Consider the following 25,889-nt stretch of genomic DNA (forward strand, 5'->3'; position numbering starts at 1 on the left):
CTGCCCAGTGCGGTGGGGGCACACCACTTGGTTCCCTTTCCTTGAAACAGGGGGGGACGATTAGAACTTGTGTCCAGGTTGTTACCTCCTTCTTACAACACACACTGATCCAAGCTCTTACTCCGTGCCAGGCATGGTGCCAGCCACGGGGGACACGGAGATCAGGCCATGGTCCCTGCCCGCAACAAGGGCCGAGTCCAGCTCAGTGGCTCACTGAGGCACAGCACTGCCTGGCCTTCCAGTGCTGCAAGAATCAGAGAGGTTGCTACTGGCATCTAGTGGGCATGGCCAGGGGAGCTGACTGTCCCGCAAAGCAAGGGACAGTCCCCCAGAATGAAGAATTATCCTACTCTAACTGCCTCCCTGAGGTTGGAAATCCTAGTACAAATCTTTTGGTTTTGTTTTTTATATATGTAATTTTATTTATTTGTTTATTTTTAGCTGTGCCCAGTCTTGGTTGCTGCATGGGTTTTTCTCTAGTTGTGGGAGTGTGGGCTGTTCTCTAGTTGCAGAGCACAGGCTTCTCATTGGGGTGGCTTCTCTTATTGGGGAGCACAGCCTCTAGGGCACTTGGGTTTCAGTAGCTGCGACACATGGGCTCAACAGTTTTGACTCCTGGCTCTAGGGCACAAGCTCAAACCCCATGGCATGTAGAATCTTCCTAGATCGGGGATGAAATCCATGTCTCCTGCATTGGCAGGCAGGTTGCTTACCACTGGGCCACCAAGGAAGCCCACTAGCACAAATCTACCAGCTATAAACAAAGCAACAAACCCTGCCTTGACTTGTACACAGTTGCTGGAGAGCAGGGTGCCAAAAGTGCAAAGTAAGATAACCGAAGGTCCTAAGGATTGAGATCTGCCACATGTGCACAGCTTTGGCCCCTAGAAAGACCCAGCTCCCATCAAACCTCTCCATCTGTGCTCCCAAGGACCTCTTTGCCTCTAGAGATTGCTTAGTGGTCCTAAAGTTCTTGCTACTCAAAGTATGGTCCCCAGATAGCAGTATTTCCATACCCTGGGAGCTTGTAATGAAGCAGAACCTTGGCCCCTCCCAGACCTGCTAAATTATAACCTACATTTTTGCCAGATCCCAAGTGATCCATATGCATTTGAAAGTTTGAAAAGCACTGCCTGAGGCCATTCCAGGACAACTTTCCAGCACTTTCTGTTCAGAAATCCCCAGGCAGCAGTTGGCAGGAAGGCTCCATCTACCTCTAGCACCTCTAAGCCCTGGACACATGTCTCCTGCAACCCTGGTAGCAGTAGACAGAACATCTTCCTGGAGAGCAGGCCAGGTGTCCCAGGACAGGTAGGGGCTCTTTTCTCCCTGCTCAAAGGCAGGAAAACAAGAGTGGGAACCCCCATCACAGCTCAAACACATGTCAGCCTTAAGGGGTCCACTTGGGAGAGATTCCTATTTATGCCCCAAGTTAGTCAAGGGGTGGCTCATGTCAGCACAAAGGCATTCTTTTTGTTATTCCTGAGAGGCTTGCCAGCCAGAAAGGACCCGGGAATAAGTTAAAATGAAGGCCGAAATGGATGTGAGGGTTGGACCATTAAGAAAGCTGAGCACCAAAGAATTGATGCTTTTGAACTATGGTGTTGGAGAGGACTCTTGAGAATCCCCTGGACAGCAAGGAGATCAAACCAGTCAATCCCAAAGGAGATCAGTCCTGAAAATTCATTGGAAGGACTGATGCTGAAGCTGAAGCTCCAATACTTTGGGCCCCCCAATGTGAAGAACATTGGAAAAGACCCTGATGCTTGGAATGATTGAAGGCAGGAGGAAAAGGGGGCGACAGAGGACGAGATGGTTGGATGACACCACCAACCTGATGGACATGAGTTTGAGCAAGCTCTGGGAGCTGGTGATGGACAGGGAAGTCTGGCATGCTGCAGTCCATGGGGTCGCAAAGAGCGGGACACTGAACTGGAATGAATGAATGACTGAACTGGAACTGGAACTCCCAAGTAGATTCTAAGCTTCCGGGGAGGCAGGACTATGACTCTCTTGTACAGACACCTCAAGCCCCCAGATTGATGTGGCACAGTATGTGGCACCCAGGAAGTACTGGGTGATGGTTGTGAATGGAATGAGAGAGGGTGGGAGGGCATGAGATGGGGCGGGGTGCGATGGGACAGAATAGAATGAAATGGAAGGAAGTTTGGAGCCAGCAATGCTCCCTTCTCTCTACCGACCATGGAAAAATGCTCCCACAGGGAGACATATATAAGAATGTTTACTACAGCAAACAACCTAAATGCCCATCCTAAATTGGAAACAACCATGGTACATCCATGCTATGCAGTGCCACATGGCATTTAATAAAGAATAAAGGAGATCTACACACCAGTCTGGAAAACCCTCCAAGGCATAGTACTACGTGAAAAAACCCAGCAAGTTGCAGGATGATAGATCCAATATGGTATCATTTATTTTTTTAATCAAAAATCAATACAACATTGTTTCTATGGATACACATACACTATATTTCACTGAATCTAAGGAACCATAGGTCATAAAACGCACCACTATTTTATGTTCCACTAAGAAAGCAAAACAAAAAACACTGTCAATTAAACCATGACAAGCCACGAATGGTAAGATTCATCTCGATTTCAGAGATGTTAAAGTGTGTCTCAGAATCCCTGAAATACGGTATAATGTAAATCTGCAGTAGACAGTCTGGAAGCATGCAAGTCGCAATGGTGACCGCAATTAACCTAGGGGTAGGGGACAGGAAGAAGGAGATCTGGTCTTACCAGTATCTTTGTAATTTTCACAAATAGAATACATTTATGTGTTAGTGATATTTAATAATGTCCAATTTTTTTTTTTGGCGACCCTATGGACTGTAGCCCTTCAGGCTCCTCTGTCCATGAGATTCTCTAGGCAAGAATATTGGAGTGGGTTGCCGTTTCCTCCTCCAGGAGATCTTCTCACTCCAGGGATCGAACCCGTGTCTCTGAAGCCTCCTGCACTGGCAGTCGGGTTCTTCACCACTAGTGCCACCCTGGAAGCCCTAATAATGTCTACATTTTTTTTTTTTTTTAATAAAAAGTGACAGAAAGCGTCCTCCACCCCTGACAAAGGTGGAGCAATGCTAACAGTGCTAGACCAGTGCATGAGTCATCGGAGAAACAGGGACTTTCCACAGTGATAAGTCAGGGCAGGGCTGGGGTGGAAAAGTGACGGTGAGGCTGCGAAGCTTTGTGGAGAGACGGAAGTGCTCATGAAATGTCCAGTGGGGAAAGTGTCATGGAAAAAGGAAACAACAGGAAGACGACTGGATTTGGGGACAGGAACGATTCATCATCTATGCACACCCTAAGATAAGGACTACTTGGGGGCTGGGGTTGTCCCCCAGAATGGCTCCTTCATCTTGCCCTGGCTGCTTTTCTGCAAAAGCAGTTTGGAAAGTCATAACGCCATCCTGAATGCATCACTCACAAGGGATCTCCTTGGACTCAAGCTTCTAATTCCGCCTTAATATCCAATTCTGTGTGTCAGGGAGAGCTGAACCTCGGCCTGCAGCAGCCGCGTCACCTCGCCCTGCACACAAATAAAAATAGCTTTGGTGCTCAGAGCCTAGGTTTCTTTGCCTTATCCTCTGGGGTCCTGGGAGCAGAGCAGCCGGCGGATGGAAACCACGTGCGATATAAATACATAATGAACAAAGAGGCTCCTCTGAAGCATCCTTGACCTTCCTGCTTTCCTTGACTTCTCCCCTGCCATTGTCCCCAGTGAAGCCATAAATGGAATGGCACTGTCAAGGGCGGTGATGGCCACAAGAGTGCCCTCCTTGCCAATTTCTCCAATACTTAAGAAGCAAATGGCGTCGATCGTAATGATAACCTATTCAATTCTCTATCTGTGCAAAGAACAAAGTTTTGGCAGCTAGGGACATGATTGGAATAGCTACACCGGGAGCCGGGAGCCAGGCCTTGGGTCTGACAAATCTGCTCCTCTGTTCCCAGGATCCGTGGCATCACAGGGCATCACAATGCTGATGCCCTTTGCAGCACCACGTCCTGCAAAAAGGGAAAACCAGAAGCTGAACCCCCCCACAGCAACCAGCCAAGGCCCCAGGCTCCAAGACAAACACGTTGCTCAAAATCCCCCAAGCAACACACAGGACATTTTCCCTTTTTACAAAATGGGGGTACTCTTTGAAATACGGCCATTCAGCAGCATATAAGTCAGCCCCTATCAGGAGTAATGCAAAGCATGCTAGTTATCAGGCCTCCAAACCCACCCTCCCACTCCTCCACCAGCTCTGTGCCTCAGAAGCATGACCAACAGCCTCCTCTGCCTCCTGTTAGGTTCAGGCTGGGAGAGGGCAGAGTCGGGCCATGGGCACTCCTCTACAGGGCAGCCCTGTCCTTCAGCCTCTCTCTCCACGTCCTGGCAAACGCTCCTCCCCTCGTCCCATTAGGTTCTCTGAGGTCGTTGGGATGTCCTCAATGTTCCTGATGCTGGCTGGTTTCCCTTCACCCTGCTCAGCTCCGTGCACGCTAAAGCTGTTCCAGTCATGTCCGACTCTTTGCAACCCTATGGACCGTAGCCCATCTGGCTCCTCTGTCTATGGAACTCTCCAGGCAAGAATACTAGAGTGAGTTGCCATGCCCTCCTCCAAGGGATATTCCCAATCCAGGGATCAAACTCGAATTTCTTAATGTCTCCTGCATTGCAGGCCGGTTCTTTACCACTAGCACCACCTGGGAAGCCTGCCCAGCTCCATAACAGCCCTTTATTAGATGCTCCTCAATCACCCTGTTTGAGCGTGCCATCTGTTTTCTGTGGGGACCCTGACTAAGGTGGTATCCTTTAAACAATTTTTAAGTAACTATGTCAACAAGATGTTTGTTAAGACTGTGATAAAAAGACCTCAAAGGGAGCAGTGTAGAATACGGCATCAACGAGGGTGACGAGGAATTTTAAAAATCATTGATGAGACAAGCAGCGCACGGCAAAGGCAGTCCGAGTCCTTCCTTATTTCCCCCGCAAGCCGAGGTCCCCAGCCCCAACCCTCTGTGACCTGGCCACCCAGGTGTCAGTGGCCACTGCCCTTCTCCCTACTACTCTGTCACTCCTTCCACAGGGCACAACCCCACAGGAGATGACCTTTCTAAAACCTCCGTCCAGGCCTCCTACTTGTCACTCCACTGGGGCTCCTCAAATCCCATCCCCAGGAGCCCAGGGACTTTCCCACCCTCTGCACACCTACTCTCCCCCTGGGAGACAGTGGGCTCCCAGGGCAGGAACCCAGCTGTACTTATCCACCCCCCGGTGTGCGGGTGTGCACCCCAGGCCATCATTATGTATTTATCTACCTACTTCATCATTATCTATCTCCCCTGCAGAATGAAAGCTTCCTGCAGGCAGGAAGCCGCTACGTCCCTGACACCAGGGCCTGGCACGTAGTAGGGACTTAACCACAGCCTGAAGGTCCAACATGCGAAATGTCCCTTTCTTCTGGATGACCAGAAGGCCCCCTCTGGCTTGTTCTATGGTCCCAGGAAGCAGGTGGAAGAAGTTTCCAGGGCAGGAAGGGAAGGGGTAGGGAGGTATGGCTTGGTGGTGTTTGAGGGGAAGGAGGCTCCTCTCCAGACCAGAGGAGACTACCCTCAAGAATTCCCGGTCCTCAGCCACTCAAGGGAGTGACCAATGGCACAACGTGGCACCGCCTGAGCTGCTTCCAACAAAGCAACAACGTCAGTAAATATTTCCTGAGCACCTACTATGTGCCAGCCCTGTGTAACGTCAGAGACAGATACAGGCACCAGAAAGGCAGAGCAGGTCGCTACTCTCATGGGGGTCACCGTCTACTAACAGTAGCAGAGACACTAATCCTAAAGCACGTCAGAAGGAAAATCTGAAATACCAAGAACTGCCTTGAAGGATATCAAACGGGATGATTCAATAGAGAGTGAAAGAGACCAACTTTAGCTGGGGGCCTCAGGTGTCAAAGACGACCACCCTGGGTAGGTGATGTTGGAGCTGAGGCCCAAAAGAAAGTTAAAGAACCTCCAGGGGGCGGGGAAAGTGATGCAACGGCCCTGTGGTAGGAAAGGGCGTAGCCTGTTCACGGCTGGAGAGGAAGGGCACGGCTGGGAGAGGTAGGGCCAGGTCTGCAGGATGGGTTCTTTCCAAGCGCGGCAGGAGAGGGGCACAGTTCGCAGCCGCCCTGGAGACAGATGTGCGGAAGAGGCTGGGAGGCCACAGGCGGATGCCATTCATCTAGACCTGCCCCTCGGATTCCTTCTCCCCATCTCCTCACCGCTCAGTCCCCACCTGCTCGCACAGGGGTCACTCCGGCCTGGACAGATCTGGCCTTATCACCCTGTCGTTCAACAGAGCTGACACGCACAGCCAACCACTCAGCGAGGCCAAGACTTCCAGCGCCCGCGGGGGTGGGGTGGGGCCAGGGCACGTGTACCCCCTACAGCCAGACGCCCCCCACCTGCTCAGCTGCCTCGCAGCCTCGGTCTTCCCAGATGCTCCCCCCAGAGCAATGATGTCATTTCCAAAGGCAGCCAAATTCTAGCCAGTCAGCTCCAAAATAAAACTGTTTAACACAAAATGAAGCATTTTATAATCCCCTGTACATTTTTTCCCCTGAGCTGGCACATACAGTGTTTAAAAACACTGCCAAAATGCTCAACCAATAGCTGAGCTTTATTCTAGACCAGTGCCAGAGTTAAACTTCAGATTTCCTTGCTCTTTTCCTGTTCCGAAGCCCTGCATCCCCCTGAGCCTCTGCTGCAGCACCCCTGCGGCTTCTCCCACTCCCCACTATGCCAGCTACATGTAGGGGGGTCGGGGGGAGTGGTCTGAACCTGAGTAGAGAAAGGCTGGTCTCCCGCTGGCCGCTCTCCGTGAACCGCAGGCCCCAGCCAGCAGGAGGTAAATTTGGTTGCCTTCTCATTTTGTTGGGGATGTTCTCTATTTTTCTGTGTTAGGGTGTCATTTTAAGGATGCCAGTCATAGGATCATGGGCTTTGGAGGGACCTGAAATATAGATCAGTGCCAGCCCCTTTTCTCCTGCCATCCACCCCCCTGACATCATCCAATGTGTTCATCTTCAGGCTGTTAAAGGCTCTTGCCATCAGGAAGTTGCTCATTATACGCGGACCAGAATGGGTGTCCCGTGGCTTCTTGCATTGGTCCTGGTTCTGTCCCTTGGAGTACCAAGATTGATGAAGAGAGAGATCAGGCTGTGTCATTCCCCACTGCTATGGTGCACAGCTTGGACCAGAGCTCCCACTAGGTAGCCCTCTCCATTAGTGCATCTTATCCAGAGGTGACAGTAAAAACAACCACTGGCCACCATCACAGGGAGAGACACCAGCTGGACTAGTGGCACTGGCCAAGCTCTCCCTATCCCTGAGGTCAGGTCACCTCGTCTGGGATCTTAGTTGCCAAGGATTAAATGATTCAAGCTGCTTCCCTTTTGGGGCTGCTTCTGCCTGATGGCATCCAGTTCTCCATCTTATGCTGGCAGCACCCTGATTTCCTCTGGAGAACATCTCTGGGTCTGCCATTCAGAGCACTTGACTTGCCCTGAGCCAAAAGCCAACACAGCATTCATCAGAACCAGAAGATACAAGAAGATGAGGTCCCAAGGCTTTTGCCAGAGTTCCTAGATTCAGCCATACCTGAAGCTATCCCTGTGTTTGAAATGTCTATTTCCAAGAGTAAATAAATCCCCTTACTTGGTTTAAGCAAATTAGGGTTTGATTTTCTGACACTGGCCACCAAGAATGCTAACTGCCCAACTTGCAAGCGTGACTTTGAGGCCTCCCCTTCTCCCTCTTCCCCTGCATCCCTCTCCAATCATGGTCTTTCCAGCCACACGTGGGACAGAGCAGTCACCTCCTCATCCTGCTTTGCTGACACAGCCTCTGAGCACGCTAACGGCTCCCCTCTCACACTCCTCACACCACCATGAACCACAAAGGGCGCCAACAGGTTCTTGGAACATAATAACTACAAACCGTCAGTTTAAGAATCTCCTGGCCAAAGTCAGTGAGAGCTAGGTGTTATAAAATGTAAGCTCCAGGGACGTCCCTGGGGATCCAGTGGTTGAGAATCTGCCTTCCAATGCAGGGGGTGTGAGTTCGATCCCTGGTCAGAGAACTATTAATAAGATCCCACATGTCTTGGGTCAACTCAGTCCACACGCCATAACTAGAGCGTTGACATGCCGAAACTCCTGAGCCCACACACTCCAGAGCCTGTGCTCTGCAACAAAGAGAAGCCCACACACCGAAACTAGAGGAAGCCCAGGCACCACCAGGAAGAGTCTGCGCACCACAATGCAGACCCAGTGCAGCTCCCCCAAAAACTTAATAAAATGACCCCCCAAAATATACGCTCCAGATGGGCAGGAGTGAGTGTCTGCTTCACTCACTACTCTATCCCCCCCCATCTAGACGCGTTCCTGGCTCATAGTAGGTGCTTTAAAAAATTCCTCAATGAATGAATGAGCATGTGCCAGGGCTGCTAAGGTTCTAAGGAACATATTTTTCCTCTGAGCGGTAGTTCGCTTTGTTCTTTGGGGTCCCTGGAGTCATAAACTAAGGGACGTGGACTAAGCCATCAATAGTTTTCAGCTACAATAAAGGACTCTCGTAGAACAATTCCCCTCTAGTTGTCTCTTTTACCCCAAAACCAGGTCAGGATTCAGCTGGAGGCTATTCCCATCTTCACCCACAGGCACTTCTCAAAGCTTTCAATCTCAAATTGGAGGAAACGGAGTTGATGACTCGGGGAACGCAATTTTCAGATCTTTATGCCCAACAGGAGCTGGAATTAGCACCAGCACTTCCAGGAGAAAAGCACGGGGTCTCTCCCAGGGCTCTGGTCTTTGTGTATCCTGCCTATCGGTAATAAAGGTGGCAGGAGGGGGCAAGGCGTGCTAGGCTGACGACACTGTGGATCTTGATGCGACAGGAAAAGCTGTGACTCTTGACAAAAGCGCCACATAACTGGCCCTGAGTTTGCTCAATAACACTGAGATTTGGGGCTGTACATGTACACGTTGGGAGAAAAAACAAACTGAAATACCTACACAAAATACCTTGATACTGTGACTCTGGAATACTTTGGCTGCACCCTCCTTCCCCCTGACGCTGGCAGTCGATGTGACTTTTGGTAATGCTGGGTTTCCCGGGTGAGGCTGTAGCGGGACACAGCACGGCAGACTGATTTCATGACCGCCTCCTCACACCATCTAACTCAGCCACCGGCGGTCCAACCTCTCTCCAGCCTGGCCCTGGCCTGCACATGGAGTCCAGGAGGCCCAGCAGCCAGCGAATGCCACCAGGGCGCGACTTGCCTCTATCCCAGAGTTCCATCCCCAAAGGACCAAGAGGGAGAGGTCTGGGTGAGCTGGCTTCTGTGGGGACCTCCAGAGTAGGGGCACAACTTCCTCAAAGTTTGTCACAGTTCAAGAGCCAAACTCACTCCACATGAAGCAAAGAAAACATCTAGTCCAAACAAATTTTGAATTTTGTGAGTCTGGCATGCATGCATGTTCAGTCATGTCCAACTTTTTGTGACCCGATGGGCTTTTTTGAGCCCACTGAAAAAGCTTTTGAGTTTTTTGAGCCCACCAGGCTCCTCTGTCCATGGGATTTCCCAGGCAAGAATACTGGAGTGGGTTGTCATTTCCTTCTCCAGGGGATCTTCCCCACCCAGGGGTTGAACCTCGTCTCCTGCATTGGAAGGCGGGTTCTTTACCACTGCGCCACCTGGAAGAGAACTCAGCTTACTGTGGGATAGCCCCAAAGATAGCCAGTGAGCCAGGCAGGAACTGCAGGAAGGGCCACATGTCAGAGAACACATGGGTGACCAGGAGCCAGCCCCTAGGGCTGCACCGCCTCCTAGGAACTATCACATACCCCCTGGAGCCACCAGCCAAGCCACCACCTCCCCATGCGACCCTGGACAAGTGTCCGTCATTAAGGGGTGCCCAATTAGGACTTTCAGGCTGCCCAGGGCTTCTGAAGAGCTACCCTGGGGCTTCCAGGAGACTGAAGGGGCCAGGACAGGGGATGCTAGGCAAGTAGGCGGAGCTCAGAATCTCCCCAACTCCTGTAAGCATCACAGCTTAGTTGTGGCATGCAGGATCTTTTGGTTACGGAATGTGAACTCAATTGTGGCATGTGGGGGATCTAGTCCCCTGATCAGGGATCGAACCTAGTGCCCTTATATTGGGAGTGCAGAGCCTTAGCCACTGGACCACCAGGGAAGACCCTCTCCTCAACTCTTTAGCACAGCGCCGTGCATCTACCAGCCTTATATACTGGTTGTTTTTGACTATACTGCTTGTGTTTGAGTACACAGGGTTAAAAATAAGGTTCGAAACCACTGAGCAGTTGGTCTTTGAGGAATCTGCCTCCCTAAAACTCCGGGATGAGATGACTAGATGCTATCAAAAGCCGAGTGGATGGACTTGGTCATAGGTAGCTGTCAATCTGGTATTTGATTAGACTATTTCATTCCCTCATATGTGCCTGCATATATTCCCTTCTGCTAGTAAAGACATCCATGCTTCCTGGGGAACCTCTTCAAAGCGCTCAGTACAGAGGTCTGGATGAAGCTGACCCCCGAAACTCCCACCCGGGGCCTGGCTAATAGGCATGTCTGTCTCCCCAAGTGACTCCAGAGGTGAACCTTGGTCATGGGGAATAGCCAGCAGTGCACTTCAGGACCGTGTCCTGGCAATTTGAAAGAGGCTACTCTTTCTCCTGGTGAGGCTGAGTCAGGAGAGTGGAAGCCCACAGGCTCTGGGGCCCCTCTGCGGCTGCACACGGAGTGACGGGGTTTGTGGGCACAGCCCCGGGCATGTCAAGACGAACATGCTTGAAGCCGGCCTTACTTCTCAGTTCCTTCAGCCAGTGAATCTGCTTTTCTCCGCCTGTCAGTTTGAACTGAGTCTTTATGCAGACAGCATGTTAACCGAGGACCTACTATGTGCCAGGCAGCCAAAAGGACCATGGTGACTTCACCTTCCAGCTAGATTACACATTCTTTGTTGATATGAACTTCCTATCTCTCTCTCATACACACACACACTGCCCTGGCAATACAGTAGGTATGGCATCACTACTTGATGACGTGACATGTACTCCCTGGAATAATCTAAGCTGCAATGGATGACGACAGGCCAGACCCAGACAGATCAGGAATACATATGCAACCGGCCTGAGGGTCATGGAGTTTTTTTTCTCCTCCCAAGACCTTGACATCCTGCTGGGTGTACATCCTGGGCCCAACGACAGGAAGCCAATGGAAGCTTTGGCTGATGCCAGGAAAGGTGCATAAGCCAAGGGTCCAGCCTGGGAGGAACAGCCCAGTCTTCCCCACTCCCCCAGTGCAGCTCCAGGGTCTACACACAGAGGCTCAGCCCAAAGAGGTTTGTAGCAGAAACACCCCAGTGTCAGCCACCACACCCGGATTCCACTCTGGCCCACCTGTGGGCACCTTGATCCACCAAACCATCACAGTGATCAAGCTGACTACGTGGGAAAAAAGGAAAAGACTCCCTCCCCTTTGCAGAGTCCTCCGAAACCTCAGGACATACACAGAGACACTTATTTTCCCATGAAAACCAAAAGAAATGTCGATTCTTCCCACCTCTGCATTCTTCCCTGCCTTCTGCATTGTCGGATTTGGTGTCTAATTCTGGAGAGACCTGCAGACCCAACCACGCGAGAGCCATGCTTGCTCTACATAATCGAAGCCAGGGGGACACGTTCTGTAAACCTGCAGGCTTCACGGGAGGTGGATGATCGCACTGGCGTCTGGAAAACCACGTCCCTCCATGTCGTCGCCAGGAGCCAGGGACAGCTGTCCAGAGACAGCCACAGCCGCAGGCAGCCTGCCGCCTCCCCAGGCACCCTTCTAAGGGAACTAGGGGGCCAGGGGGCAGGCAATTTAGGGAAGGTTCCACCCTCGCCGACAGCCAGCCAGACCCAGGCTGGCCAGTCACCCACCTCCCCAAATAGCAGTGCGCCAGGAGGCAGACACACACAGCATCTTGCCTAAGTGTCGCGAGAGTGACATCTCTAGACATGGAAACCCCTTTTAAAGGCACTGGGGAAGGCCACTCTTTCAAGGGCACCTATGGTACTTCATCTTACAAGTCAAAAAATGCTTTTGTGAAATGAGTGCCTTCTCTAATGAGTTAATTTTTATTCAAATAAGCAGTTCCCACATTCCACCCCCATCAGCACCCAGAAGGGTCCCTACACATAGTATTGGATTGGCCAAAAAGTTGTCCTGTTTTTTCCATAAGATGTTAGGAAAAACTCAAATGAAGTTTTTGGCCAACCCAATATATGCCAGACCACCTTACCTCCCTTCTGAGAAATCCGTGCGCAGATCAAGAAGCAATAGTTAGAACCAGACATGGAACAATGGACTGGTTCAAAATTGGGAAAGGGGTATGTCAAGGCTGTATATTGTTGCCCTGCTTACTTAACTTATATGCAGAGTACATCATGTGAAAAGCCAGGCTGGATGAAGCACAAGCTGGAATCAAGATTGCCGGGAGAAATATCAATAACCCCACATATGCAAATAACACCACCCTAATGGCAAAAAGCAAAGAGGAACTAAAGAGCCTCTTGATGATGGTACAAGAGGAGAGTGAAAAAGCTGGCTTAAAACTCAACATTCAAAAAACTAAGATCATGGCATCCAGTCCCATCATTTCAAAGCAAACACATGGGGAAACAATGGAAACCATAACAGACTTTATTTTCTTGGGCTCCCAAATCACTGCAGATGGTGACTGCAGCCATGAAATTAAAAGACGCTTACTCCTTGGGAAAAAAAGCTATGACAAACCTAGACAGTGCATTAGAAAGCAGAGACATCACTTTGCTGACAGAGGTCCATACAGTCAAAACTATGGTTTTTCCAGTAGTCATGTACAGATTTGAGAGTTGGACCATAAAGAAAGTTGAGCACCAAAGAATTGATGCTTTCAAACTGTGGTGCTGGAGAAGACTCTTGAGAGTCCCTTGGACTGCAAGGAGAGCAAACCAGTCAATCCTAAAAGAGATCAACCCTGAATATTCACTGGAAGGACTGATTCTGAAGCTGAAGCTCCAATACTTTGGTCACCTGATGCAAAGAGCTGACTCACTGGAAAAGACTCTGATGCTAGGAAAGATTGAGGGCAGGAGAAGCAGGTGACGGAGGATGAAATGGTTGGATGGCATCACTGACTTGATGGACATGAGTTTAAGCAAACTCCAGGAGATGGTGATGGACAGGGAAGCCTGGTGTGCTGCAGTCCATGGGGTCACAAAGACTCAGACATGACTAAGTGACTGAACAACTACAATATGTGCTCAATAAATATTTGCTGAATGAATAAATCAACTCTTCCTTCTCTAACTCCCCCTTCTGATGACATATTAGCTGAAGACCTACTACGTCCCAGCACGCTTCCTGGAACCTTTATTTTTGCTATCTGATACCTCAGAATCCTTCCTTCATGCAACCTGTACCGTCTACATCTTACCTCAAGGGGGCTGTAGCCTCCTTGAGGACAAGCTCAACAAACATTTACTGAGCACCTACTATGTGGTCTAGCCAGGGGCCAAGGCAACCCTGGGGACAGAGAGAACAGGGCCCAAGCCTGGGCATCAAGGACACACTAGCGTGAAGGGCTGGCAAACATTTTGGTCTTTGCCAATCGGATGGGTTAAGAGTGGTATTTTCCTGTGGTTTAAATGTACAGTTTTCTTACTATAAAGGTAGTTCTGAATCTTCTGACTGTTTAAGATCCCATTCAACTTTCTTTCTCTGGTTCCATTTCTGTTCTGGGCACATGGGAGATACTCAAAATACCTAATGAGCAGTGTGTTGCCAACCAATCTGAGTGCGTGCTGGCTTTGGGTAGACTGGCCCTTGCCCCCTTTGCGGTTGATTTATTGGGTATTTTCTTAGTGTTGGTAGGAGCACCTCACACATTAAGGGAAAATATCTTTTGCCTGTGATATATATCTTTGATTTATTGCAGTTTTGGCAATGCAGAAGTGTTTTATTTTTGTGTAGTCAAACATTTCTGTCCTTTGTTTTATGGCTTTTGGGTTTAGGGTTATATTTAGAAAAGGCTTCCCCATTCTGACAATCTTTTTTTAAAAAAAAAAAACTCATGTTTTCTTTCAGTGTTTTTGAGTTTTCTTTTCCTGTTTAGATTTCTGATCCATTTGGGATTTGTTTTGGCATTAGGATGCAGGAGGGATCCAATGTCCTTTTTCAGGATGGCCACCATGCCCTCCCAACCCCACTGACTGGCCCATCCATCTTCCTCTGCTGACGTGCAATAACACCTTTCTCGTGTGCCTAATCTCCAGCTCCACTTGGGTCCATTCCTGGTCTTTTTTTCATTCCTCTGGTCTGTCCCACACTACTTAGAATCCTACCGCTTCAGAACATGTTTTAAAATCATATCTAGTTACCAGCCCCTCTTGTTAGGCCTCTTTGTCCAAACTGTCTTTCCTATCCTTGCATGCCCATTTGTTTTTCTATTTTTTGACCACACGACATGCAGGATCTTAGTTCCTGGACCAGGGATCAAACCTGTGTCCCCTGCAGTGGAAGTACGATGTCTTAACGACTGGACCGCCAGGCAAGTTCCACCTCATGAACTTTAGAATCAGCTTGTCCATGTCTAAACAAAGCTTATTTTTACTTTCACTGGCTAACATTAATAGATTAATTTCACAGAAATTGATGTATTTATGATATCAAATCCTTCCATTCAAGAACAAGGTCTGCCTTTTCACTTAATTAAGACTCTTCTGTGTCCCCCAGTAGCTGATTCTGTTTCCTCGCTCCGAACACTTGAATGAGATGCCCTGTGGGTTCGTTCCTGGTCCTAAACATTGTAAGCCGGACTCTTTTTGCTCTGTGTTTTGTGACCGGATGCTGTTCGTGTGCAGGAAAGCTCTTCAGGTGGGGGTATTCTTTGTGCTCCAGCCCCCAGGCCTTTTGCTCTGCGTGATGCCGGCTGACACCGAGGCGCTGTGCACACCCCCACGGGCAGAAGGAACCTGTGCCCTGCACCTGTGTACTTGGCACTGCATCGCCCAGCGGCTGGCCTGCGCCCACTCCGTTTTGCCCAAATGGAACCAGTGCAAGGGGTGCTGCAAGCAATAAGGCAGGGAGGGGCCCCACCCATGCTGTCGGAGCAAGAAAGGGCCTGAGCCAGCACACAAAGGCGAGCTCTGGCCAGCCGGTGGACAGGAACGAGGCTGGCAAAGGTGGCCAGCCTCCACGCAGCCCCAGTCCTGTAATTAGGGCCCACAGGTCACTCTGGCCACAGCTGAACAAACCAGGGTGTAATTAACTTTCCACCCGGCTTTTTACACAGCAGCATTTCACCTTTGCCAGAAAGGGAGGGTCTGCCTTTCCAAAAGGGCTGAGGAAACACTCCTTGGTCCCAATCCCCAGGAAAGGGGGGTAGCTGGGGGTAGAGGCAGGGAGCAGTGAAATTAACCCACAGGGAGCACATTTTTTGCTGTTGCTATTTGAACAAATCCCTCTCTCTTATTTTTTCTGAAGTTGAGCATTCAAAAGGGCTGTGTCGTCTGGAATTCAGTTAGAAACTGCTCACTGTCTGTGTTCCCACCACGAAGTGTTCAGACCTCAAATCTTAGCTCAGCTCTGTAACCTTGAGCAAGATCCCCCTAGCTTCGAGCCTCAGTCGTCCAATGGGTACAGTGGAGAGGAACGATGAAAAACAAGACCTCCCTGCAGGAACTGTTGTGAGGATGAGGTGAGATAGGCCCTGCACTCAGCAAGCATCTATTAAGCACCACTGTGGACCAGGCACCAGGCTAGGACATAAGAGGGAATGAAACAGACATGACTCTTGTCTTCACGAAGCCTGACAGTAGCGGGGGAGATGGGTGGGAAACACATTGAAAAGAATCAGAATAATTCTAGAATCTGGTGAGTGCTGGGGGCTGAATGGGGCAGGGGCTGCAGAGAGAGCAGGTGGCGGGAGGTCTAGGGGCCACATTCCAGGGTGAGTCCCATAGGGCCTGACATGTGACAGGTGCTCAATATATGAAGAGTGTCAGGACTGAAGCCCCTGAGAGCTCCCAGAGAGCAGCAGGAACCCCATGTATTTCAAGGCGTCCACCTGGTCCTAAAAGGCAATTTCTGTTCTGTGGAGCAAGTGCCTGGAGCCCAGAGTGAAAAGCCTCAGTTTCTAGAGAGACTCCATCCTCCGCTCCCCACCTATAATGAAACCCCAAATGATGCCAGAGGAGCCTCTGGCAAGCCGCAAAAGCCACCGGGTGCTCTAGTCCTGGGGACCCACCTGTCCTGAGACGGACACACAGCACAGCCCTACTCCTGACACGGTTGGAGAAGGCAGATCTAAAGCACTGCACCGTGTAGATCCAGCACCCAGATGTCCTTGGGCAGTCAACCTAATTAATTTGGACTGATGAGCGGTTAGTCTGAGTCACAGAGTATCGGGATAGTTTCTCTATCAGAAAGCAGTGAAACGTTCCACCTGAATCCAGACTGAAGGTCCGTGGGTGACCTGCTTCAATGAGCATATAAAAAACTGGAATCAGCCCCCAGGATAAATCAAACCCCTCATGCCTGCTTCCACGGTGCCCCAGGAAGTTCTTAGAGATACTTTCTAAGGCACTTGATATCCTCCTGGTTCCTAAAAAATGATGGAAATCACCCCCCTTCAACCATTTATAGGGCCCAGAAATGCTTGGTCAACACTGTAGAAATGGCATAACGTAAACTTCAGCTCACTCCCGGTTCCCCATGTTATTCGCTGTGGTGGGACCGAAATTAATGGGGACTTTCTATCATCAGTTCAGACGGCCACCCAACACTCTAGCCATTTCCACACTCGGTGCCCACAAAGGATACTCCATCAGTAACAGTCAAGTCCATCATACATTGAGTCAGCCTCTATCTACTCTGCTGCAAAAATCCTCACCTACTGGCACACTGGTCTACATTTTTACAGTATATGGACCCAGTACCAGCAAGCCAGCTTCACAAGAAGGGCTCCCCAGAAAGGATAATGCAGAAGACCACATGGCAACGTAGGAATCCGTTCAGAAAATGTTCAGTAACAAATGCCAAATATAAGGTGGTAAGTGCCCACAACTCCAAGCATGTAAACATTTGTTATCCTGTGGGCAGGGACTAGAGGGGAACAAAGAGAAATCAGACAGCTGTTGGGGGTGGGAGCATTGGCAGAGAGGACCAGATCTTTGCTTGTTTCACTTCGTGTCCTAAAGATGCAATGTCTGTTGGCTTGTGGGTTTAAAGTCGGTTTCTCTGCAAACACAAAGCAGGGAGAGGGAGAGGGAGAAAGAGGGAGAGAGAAATACAAACAGGTCTCGATGGAGTTGCCTTCGGTTCTGGAAGTCCACAGTTCAGCAAGCCCTGCTGGACGCAGCACTGCCTCTCCTGCTGAGGAACGAGAAACCCCTGGAAGCCAGGGTTCCTCGGTGCAGACAGTTCTGGCTCCAGGGTTGAGGATCTGGGAGCTTCCTGGTGAATGCCATCACCACCATTCTGGTAGGAGGCTCCCCTTCCATGAGGAGCATCCCCACCCCCAGAAACTGTCCAGACCTCACACCACTCTCCTGGAGTCTGATGGAACAAGGCCGTGCCCCCACACCCACCCCACCGCCACAGCAAGAGCCCAGAGCTCACTCTGCCAGAGCAGTTCAAAGAAGGACCACATTCAAGGAACCTAAAACACGACAGAAACGAACCTTCCATGAAACAGAAACAGAATCATGGGCCTAGGGAAGAGATTCACGGTTGCCAAGGTAGGAGCCGAGAGACGGATGGATTGGGAGTTTGGGATTACCAGATGCCAACTCGTGCATAGAGAATACATAAACAATAAGGTCCTACTTGACAGTATAGGGAACTTATACTCAATATCCCACGGTAAACCATACTGGAAAAGAATGCACATATAGGTATAACTGAGTCACCTTGCTAGAGCAGTAATTAACACAACATTGTAAATCAACTATACTTCAGTAAAAAATTAATAATAATAATAGAAAGGGCCACACTCAAGATGAACCCCACAAACACTGCCCCCTGAGCTGGGCTTTCCAGGTACCCTGGCTGGGGAGGGTTGTGCTGCCTCCGCATTCCAGGAGGACAGACAGCCCTCTGCAGGAAAGCTTCTTGTTCACACCCGAAGCCGGATTCCAATGGACAGGTGCGCTGCCCTCAGGCCCCAGATCCTCAACAGCAGGGAAGCTCCACCTTCTCTCAAAACAAGACTCATCTGTTCCCTCAGAAGCGTCTGTGGAGCACCCAGAGCCCCCCAGGCCTCACAGAGCAGGGTCCTCTCTGAAATCCTTGTCTGAAACGGTCTTCATTGGGCTGAAAAGTGTCCACCTTTCCCTCCAGAGTCTGCTCCACGGGGCAGCGATGCCCACCTGCACTGTCCCTAGTACTGCGACCAGGTGACCAAGGATGAGTGTCCAGCAGAGATCCCTGAGGCTGGCCTAGGAGGGCCTGCTGTTGCATTTTTGTACCAGTTCCAAAGTTTTAAAGCAGAAGCCAATTTTTGAAGATGTTAAACTAACTCAATGTATAAAACAAACTTTTTAAGGTAATAGCTCTGTCTGGAGTGGGTTTCAGAGCCCTTCAGTCAGACAGCCCCAGAGACACCTCTGAGGCCGCAGTTTGAAAAAGTGAAGTCGCTCAGTCGTGTCCGACTCTTTGTGACCCCATGGACTGTAGCCTACCAGGCTCCTCTGTCCATGGGATTTTCCAGGCAATAGTACCGGAATGGATTGCCATTTCCTTCTGCAGGGGATTGTCCCAACCCAGGGATCCAACCTGGGTCTCCTGCATTGTAGACAGACACTTTACCGTTTGAGCCACCAGGGAAGTCCCACCACACAATCTAAGGATGTTTGGAGGCATCCTAGGTAGGGACCTGTTTTGAATAAGTGAAAGTGAAAGTCGCTCAGTCGTGTCTGACTCCCTGTAACCCCATGGACTGTATAGTCCAAGCAATTCTCCAGGCCAGAATACTGGAGTGGGTAGCCTTTCCCTTCTCCAGGGGATCTTCCCAATCCAAGGATCGAACCCGGGTCTCCCGCACTACAGGTGGATTCTCTACAAGCAGAGCCACCAGGGAAGCCCAAGAATACGAGCCTGGGTAGCCTATTCTTCTCCAGGGGATCTTCCTGACCCAGGAATGGAACCAGGGTCTCCTGCACTGCAGGCAGATTCTTTACCAACTGAGCTATCAGGGAAGCCCTGTTTTGAATAATATGCACACAATTCCCAATAGTGTATCCTGTCCCTGAGTAGTCCTAAGAACTGGGGGAAATAACTCCTCACGTCTCTCTTCCATGTTCGGGGGACTTGCCCAGGCTGGGTCACGCCTTTACTGGGTGGTAATGAATTTCTCAGGGATGCTATTAGGCGAGGTTGTTTCCTGTACTCTTTCAAGGAATCTCTGACTCCTGTCCAATGCTCCAGGGTTTGGGGGTATTCCTGGTTCCCATGTCCCAGTGGAGGTCGTTAGTGGGGTCCTGCCAGGAAGCAGGCAGAGGAGCTGGTGGATAAAGATGCATCGATAAAGATGGCTGGAGACCCTGCAAATGGGGCTGCCGTGATTTCAGCCAAAGTCTGAGGCTGTGAAGAAAAGAGGCCGCCACTGGGAAGACAGTCGTGCCCAGGACCAAAGGACAAATAGCTACCATTTAAAATTTCCAATACAGACTCCCACATATAGCCCCAAAGCCTCCCAATCTCCCTTCTCCAGCCAGAAGCAACACCATTCTCAAAAGGGTGGTAACAGATGTAAGAATCTCCTTGATGCTGAAGAACTGGAGGAAGGAACAGCCTGGGTAGTGCCAGGAATGGCACCTCATTCCAAGAGCTACAGACACCCAACAAAGCATCACTCCACGGTGGAACTGAGAAGCCCTGCTTTAACAATAGCACGGGAGCAGTGTGATAGTACATAAAGAGAACAGCTTTTAATTAGAAGATCGATTAGCTGATTGTTTTCAAAATATGTACCAATAGTTCACTCTCTTACAGTTAAGATTTCACTTCAGTTCATAGCTAATCAAGAACTACATCAGCATCGACTGTTGTCTCAAGGAGAATGAGAGTCTGTAGCCCACAATGCTGAGGAGGTCCTGATTCCATCACCAAACTGCTATGTGACCCGGGTTAAGTAATCACCTTTCTGTCTCAGTGCCTCAATATTTTCCCCCAGGAAATAAGACGACTGGAAAAGCCAACCGCATAAATCCCTTCCAATTCTGATTCTGAGCACCTAAGTTGGCCATCTCCTCTGCCAATGATGGAAACATTAACAAATTCCAAAATGACTGGGGTTTGGTTTGCTGATTCCCAAACAGTTCAAAACTTTGAGTCTCTCTGGGTCCATTGTTTTTGATATCGATTCCCTTTAGAGGTTGAGAATGAGGACTTGGCTCATCCAGGGCTGTGTGGGTACAGATGTCACTAGAGGAAAAGTCATAGCAAAGTTCCCCAAACACTTGGCTATCAAACTTCCAAGACAGCCTGACAGGTAGAGGAAATAAGACTTTGAGTCCCAACCTATCTCCTACCAGCAAATTTCCCTCCCCAAACAGGTGTCAGGCCCTCCTTGCAGTATTGGTTGGAGATTTAGGTCCTATCCCCACAAACCAGCACCCAAGGGGCTGCATCAACAATCACAATACAAGGAAGTGTCTCAGGATAGCTATGTAAGGAATACGGATGCTCTGACCTCCTTGCGCAAAGCCTGGAATGATGTCAACCCTAACGGGATAGCATGGCTGCCACACTCCAGGGAATACACATGCCCCCATTCCCCTACCCCTCACACCCTATATACCCCAGACACACGGACACACTTGACTCGTGAAGTCTTAAATTGCTCCTAGAAACTGTGGCCTTGTCCACCTTCTCTGAGGCAGATGGTAAACAGAACACAGGGCCATCGTCAGGTCTAGCAAAAACTGCTCCCAGCCACCCTTCTCCTACCCAGAGAAGCAGAGGCCAAGTGCAGAGGCAGAACTGGGTCCCTTTCTGCAGGCATACTTCTTGGCTTCTGAAATTCTCCTCATCCCATCATTAGCCCTGCCTCAGAGTTCACTCCTTCACGCAGCTTTCCACACTTAAGCTGCTTAACTTTGCACTAATAACCTCTTAATTGCTGGGTTTCCAAAAGGCCTTCCAGAAATCCAGGGTGCAGACCCACCCACTTATGGGTCACGGACCACAGACGGCAGTTTCGGGGAGCAAGGACAGGGTACCTCCACCTAACTCCTGCTTGCCGCAAAGCTGTTGCTTTTATTTTTAATTTTATTGAAGAGGGTACCCAAGACACCACAATAAAATGACATTAACTGTAAAATTACATTATTAATTCTTTAATCTCACTTGAGGTTTCAAGCTGTTGCTATGTCCAATTACCCGTATAACCACCTGTCAGAATCCCAGTGCTATTTAACATTACCTCCAGGACAGCGGTGGGCCCGATGGTCCGTCAGGTCTGCCAGAGACTCAAAGTCCTGCTGACAGTGATCGCAGGTGTAAATTGACTCATCCTCCACGTCTTCATCGTCCTCATTCCTCTCCTCTTGACTTGTCACGCTGTTCCTGTCTTCCAGCGCACGGCTGGTTTTTCGATCACACTCCGGCTCTCCTTCTAGGCCTCCTGCCAACAGGAAGAATACAGTCCATGTCAGCTGACGGGGTCTGGGGAAAGCATTGTAAAAGAAATCGCCCCGCATTTATGAAGATACATTTAATTACTCTACCTCCCAGGGTCCATTATCCTTGACACCTCTCAGTATATTAATATATGGGTTTTTGTAGCATGTGGTGCCATAATTCTCAGCTAGCTTATTTAATTCTTGGTGCAAATCTTCCAGAGGGATTTCCTGTCATCTTCCCTCTGTGCGTGGATACTGGGGGTCGTGACCCATCAGGGAGGTGAAAATGCCTTAGCATTTTGTCTCCTAAAAACTCAATTCTCTCACATACCTCTCCAGTGTTTTGATCAGCTATTCCTAATGCACAAGCTTTAAGTTTCCCCGAAAGCCCTGTGGTTTAGAGCTGAGAGATCTCTTAGCCAGACTAACCCTCCACACAACATGCCTGTCAATGTGGTGAGAGGCTGGCTCAGTTCTTTGTAAAGATGTCCTGATTCTGGAATCAAAGAAGCGCATGTGTTTACAGGACCAAGGACAGTCAAATCGCTCCTTAAAAGGCACCTGAGCCCTCACTTGCACCCCAGTATCAGCCTAGAGAGTGAGAACCAGCCTTGGAATCATTTGACCAACTTCTTTAAAATAAAATACCAATTCTATGCTTGCTACTGCTGCTGCTACTGCTAAGTCGCTTCAGTCGTGTCCGACTCTGTGCGACCCCATAGACGGCAGCCCACCAGGCTCTGCCGTTCCTGGGATTTTCTAGGCAAGAGTACTGGAGTGGCTTGCCATTGCCTTCTCTGATTCTATGCTTAGCACCATGCAAACCAGTAGATAAACTGTACAGAAAACTGAACTCATGATTAATGATCATGATAACAATGCTTTGGGTTTGCATAGCATTCTGTGCATTTTCAAAGTCACAAATACACACATGTAGCCCCATTTCAGTCTTACACATCCCAGAGCTAAAGAGGGCTCAAGTGATCACCTGGCTCCACTCTGCCACCGCCCCTCCCCTGCAGAGAGGGATAGCTTTGTTATTCCCCTTTCACAGGTAAGGCACCTGGCCTCCAGCCAGGGGGCTGTAACATCCCTAGCCCCCGACAGATGTTGACCTTGACATCCTGACTCCTGCCCCATGCACTTCCCCACAGAGCAGACTCGATCTGAGAGATAAACAGGGCCCAACAAGAACTTGTAAACTGAAGTGCAAAAAAATCCATGGCAAATATTACATACAAAATATATCAGTCATCCCAATAAATGTCAGTGGATTAAAACTGCCCATTAAAATACAGAGACTTGGAACCAAAAATCAAAGTGCCTGTCATCTCTTCCCACAGTCTGTTCTGGGCAACAGATCAACCTGTGCAGAAACTAGGGCTTATTTAAACTAGAGAGAGAAATCTCTACTACATGTAAAGATATTGATGCAAACATATACTTATATGCAGAGGTGTGTGTATGTGTGTGTGCATGTATGTATGTGTGCATGAGTGTGTGTGTATAGTGCCCATAACATCACAGTTACAGAAAAAGCCTTCTGCACACAGCCTTTAAACCCCCAAGGATTGGTCGCCAAAGGAAGATAGAGGAACAAAGCAAAAAATGCATTCGATTTGAGGTAGAAGCCACAGTTCTACAAATATTTCAATTTAGAAATAGATAATGTTATAAGGGCTCCGTTTCTCCCGTCCGCACAGAACGCACACTTCCAAGCACCCGACATCGAGAACCTACAAACACAAATCAGCTCATTGGAGAGCCAGCTGCCGCCTTCCGTGGCGGGGAACGTGGCGTGACACGCCGCTTGGAGCTGCGCGGAGGCAGTAAAAATCAATGTTTCTATTTGTGGCCCATCAAAACATCTCTCTTCTTACCAATTAAGGGATGTACAATTTTTAGGTTCTTTTATTATCAGAACACGCCAACTCCCGGCAATACAAAAATCCCATTAAAAGCCAGGCAGCATATTTATCTCAGGAAATCTGATCTGCTGCTGCGGCGACCGCAAGAAATAGAAAGCAAAGAAATGAGAAATATCATTTGGAGCCTTCAATATTATAAGTCATCACACAGCCATGGTTAAACAGTCAAGCACCCGTCTCTGAAATTCCTAGTTTACAGTCTCTTCCTTTAACAGAAAAAAATGTTCTGAAGGGGGAAAAAAAGAACCATAATTCCCACTTTATCTACTACACCAAGTCTCCAGATAATAAGTTACATTCAGCAGCACGCCGGTGCTACTTTACTTAACACACAGTTTAATAGACAAATTTAAATTATCCCCTTGTTATATTTTTTTTGCCATATTTACTTGGCAGCACTTTCCATAATAGCTCATCTAATCCACAACTGGAACCACAAACATTACAATGCATTTGATCTCTTTAAATCTGGTACATCCTGTTGACTCAGGAGCAGATAAATCAGAATGTCAACTCGTGGGTTTTTATAAGGCAAAAACCCATAAAGTCATCCAAGAGTATAAATCTGTTTTAAGGAACTGTCACCTCCCCGCCACTGTGTCCTAGATGGGAAGGCAAGGTGGCTGCATGGGAAGGGACAGGAGACGGGAGGTGAGCGACATGGGGACCTCAAACACAGCCTGAAGTACTGTTAGAAGCAGGACTTCCCTGGAGACCCAGTCCCCGGGGGCCCCTCTGCTGCGTCAACAGAATCAAGACCTCGAGAGCAGGAAGCCCTCCATCCTGCTCGAAGGTTTACTCTGTAAGGCAATCTCGTGTGACCCAGCCTCTGAGCCTCACAATCGGGAAAAATGGTGTTATTTTTCCAGCTTTCCTCAGAAAACTGAGGCTCTGAGAGGCCACCCAGAGCCACATAAGAGACTGAACCTACAAGTTCTGACGTGGAGTCACTCGCCCTCCTCCGGGCCTGGACCCCAGACACCCAAGGCCAGGAGACGAGAGCGCTGAGGGTGCCAGTGCCCCTGGGGCACCCTCTGGGTCTCTTCTTTCCAGGCCCACCCTCAGCAGCTGCTCAGAGAGCCCCTGGGGCCATCAGGAGCAGACCTGCCCTGCTCCCCTGGCCCGGCTCTGGCTCCTCGGGGGCAGCCCTGCTGGCCCATGTCCCTCCCTCATCCAGCCAGAGGCCCCCGAGGGTCCTCACTGAGAGCGCACAGGGGACGCAGGGCCCAGCAGCCGCCACCAGCCCTCCGGAGCCCCCACCCCAAGGGCTGCCTCGGGTTTCCATCGTGGAAACCTTGAGCCTAAACTACAGTTGACCCCAGGTCCCTGCAACCACCAGGGCCCCCAAAGCAAGGTCAGTACAGCTCATTTCTTTGCCCATCCCCACCCGGAGCTGAGGACTTCCCAAAAATGGGCCGCTGGGCCTTTCCCTGCAGCCTCACCCAAGTTCTCTAGGGGACAGCCAAGGAAGGCCTAAACTAAACAATTTCCAACAGGGCCCTCTCCCCAGGGCCACAAGCTTGGGACAGAAAACAGAATCGGCACCATGCAGGCCGCCTTTCCGTCCATTGCCAGAGTTCCCGACCTGCCGGGCCACACACTGCACCTCAGCTAACTCACAAGCGGGGTGTTTTCTTGTGCACACACCACCATCTTTCTGCCCAGGGGTCCACCCACAGCAGTGAGCATTACCAGCCGACCTGGTGCCCTATGAACTGGGCACCATCACAAACCATCTTCCAGCTGAGGAAATTGGGACTCTGGGAGATGATGATGCTTCACCAAGGCCACAGGGGCAGATTTCAAAGACAGCTGTTATTGTTGTTGTTCAGTCACTAAGTCACATTCAACTCTTTGCGACACCATGGACTTTCCAATGAGTCAGTTCTTCACATCAGGTCGCCAAACTATTGGAGCTTCAGCTTCAGCATCAGTCCTTCCAGTGAATATTCAGGGTTGGCTTGATCTCCGTGCTATCCAAGAGACTCTCAAGAGTCTTCTCCAGCTGTGCCTGACTCTTAACCACTCCACTACATGGTCTCCCCACAGCATAGCCTCAGTGGAAAAGTGAGTCTCAAGTGTCAAGGAACCGTCCTACCCTCCAAGAGTCACCTGCAGGGTCCTGTTCGCGGCCCCCAAGGCCCAGCAAAGGTTCTGGTTGTTTCCAATTGTTTCAACAGCCACATAGACCTTTGTTCCATCCCTTAACTTCAAGTGTATTTAGCCAAGG

At 49.7% G+C, this 25,889-nt stretch overlaps 1 protein-coding gene across 1 annotated transcript in view; it reads right to left on the reverse strand.

The window, feature by feature from the left end:
- Window positions 1–25,889, reverse strand: part of ZNF423 (zinc finger protein 423) — a 346,039-nt gene that overhangs the window by 216,962 nt on the left and 103,188 nt on the right. Inside the window, exon 3 of the mRNA XM_055554096.1 lies at window positions 21,533–21,733. Within this exon, the coding sequence (XP_055410071.1) occupies window positions 21,533–21,733 (201 nt within the window). The remainder of the gene's footprint in view (window positions 1–21,532; window positions 21,734–25,889) is intronic.

Source organism: Bubalus kerabau, chromosome 17 (genome assembly GCF_029407905.1).
Source record: "Bubalus kerabau isolate K-KA32 ecotype Philippines breed swamp buffalo chromosome 17, PCC_UOA_SB_1v2, whole genome shotgun sequence".
NCBI lineage: Eukaryota > Metazoa > Chordata > Mammalia > Artiodactyla > Bovidae > Bubalus > Bubalus kerabau.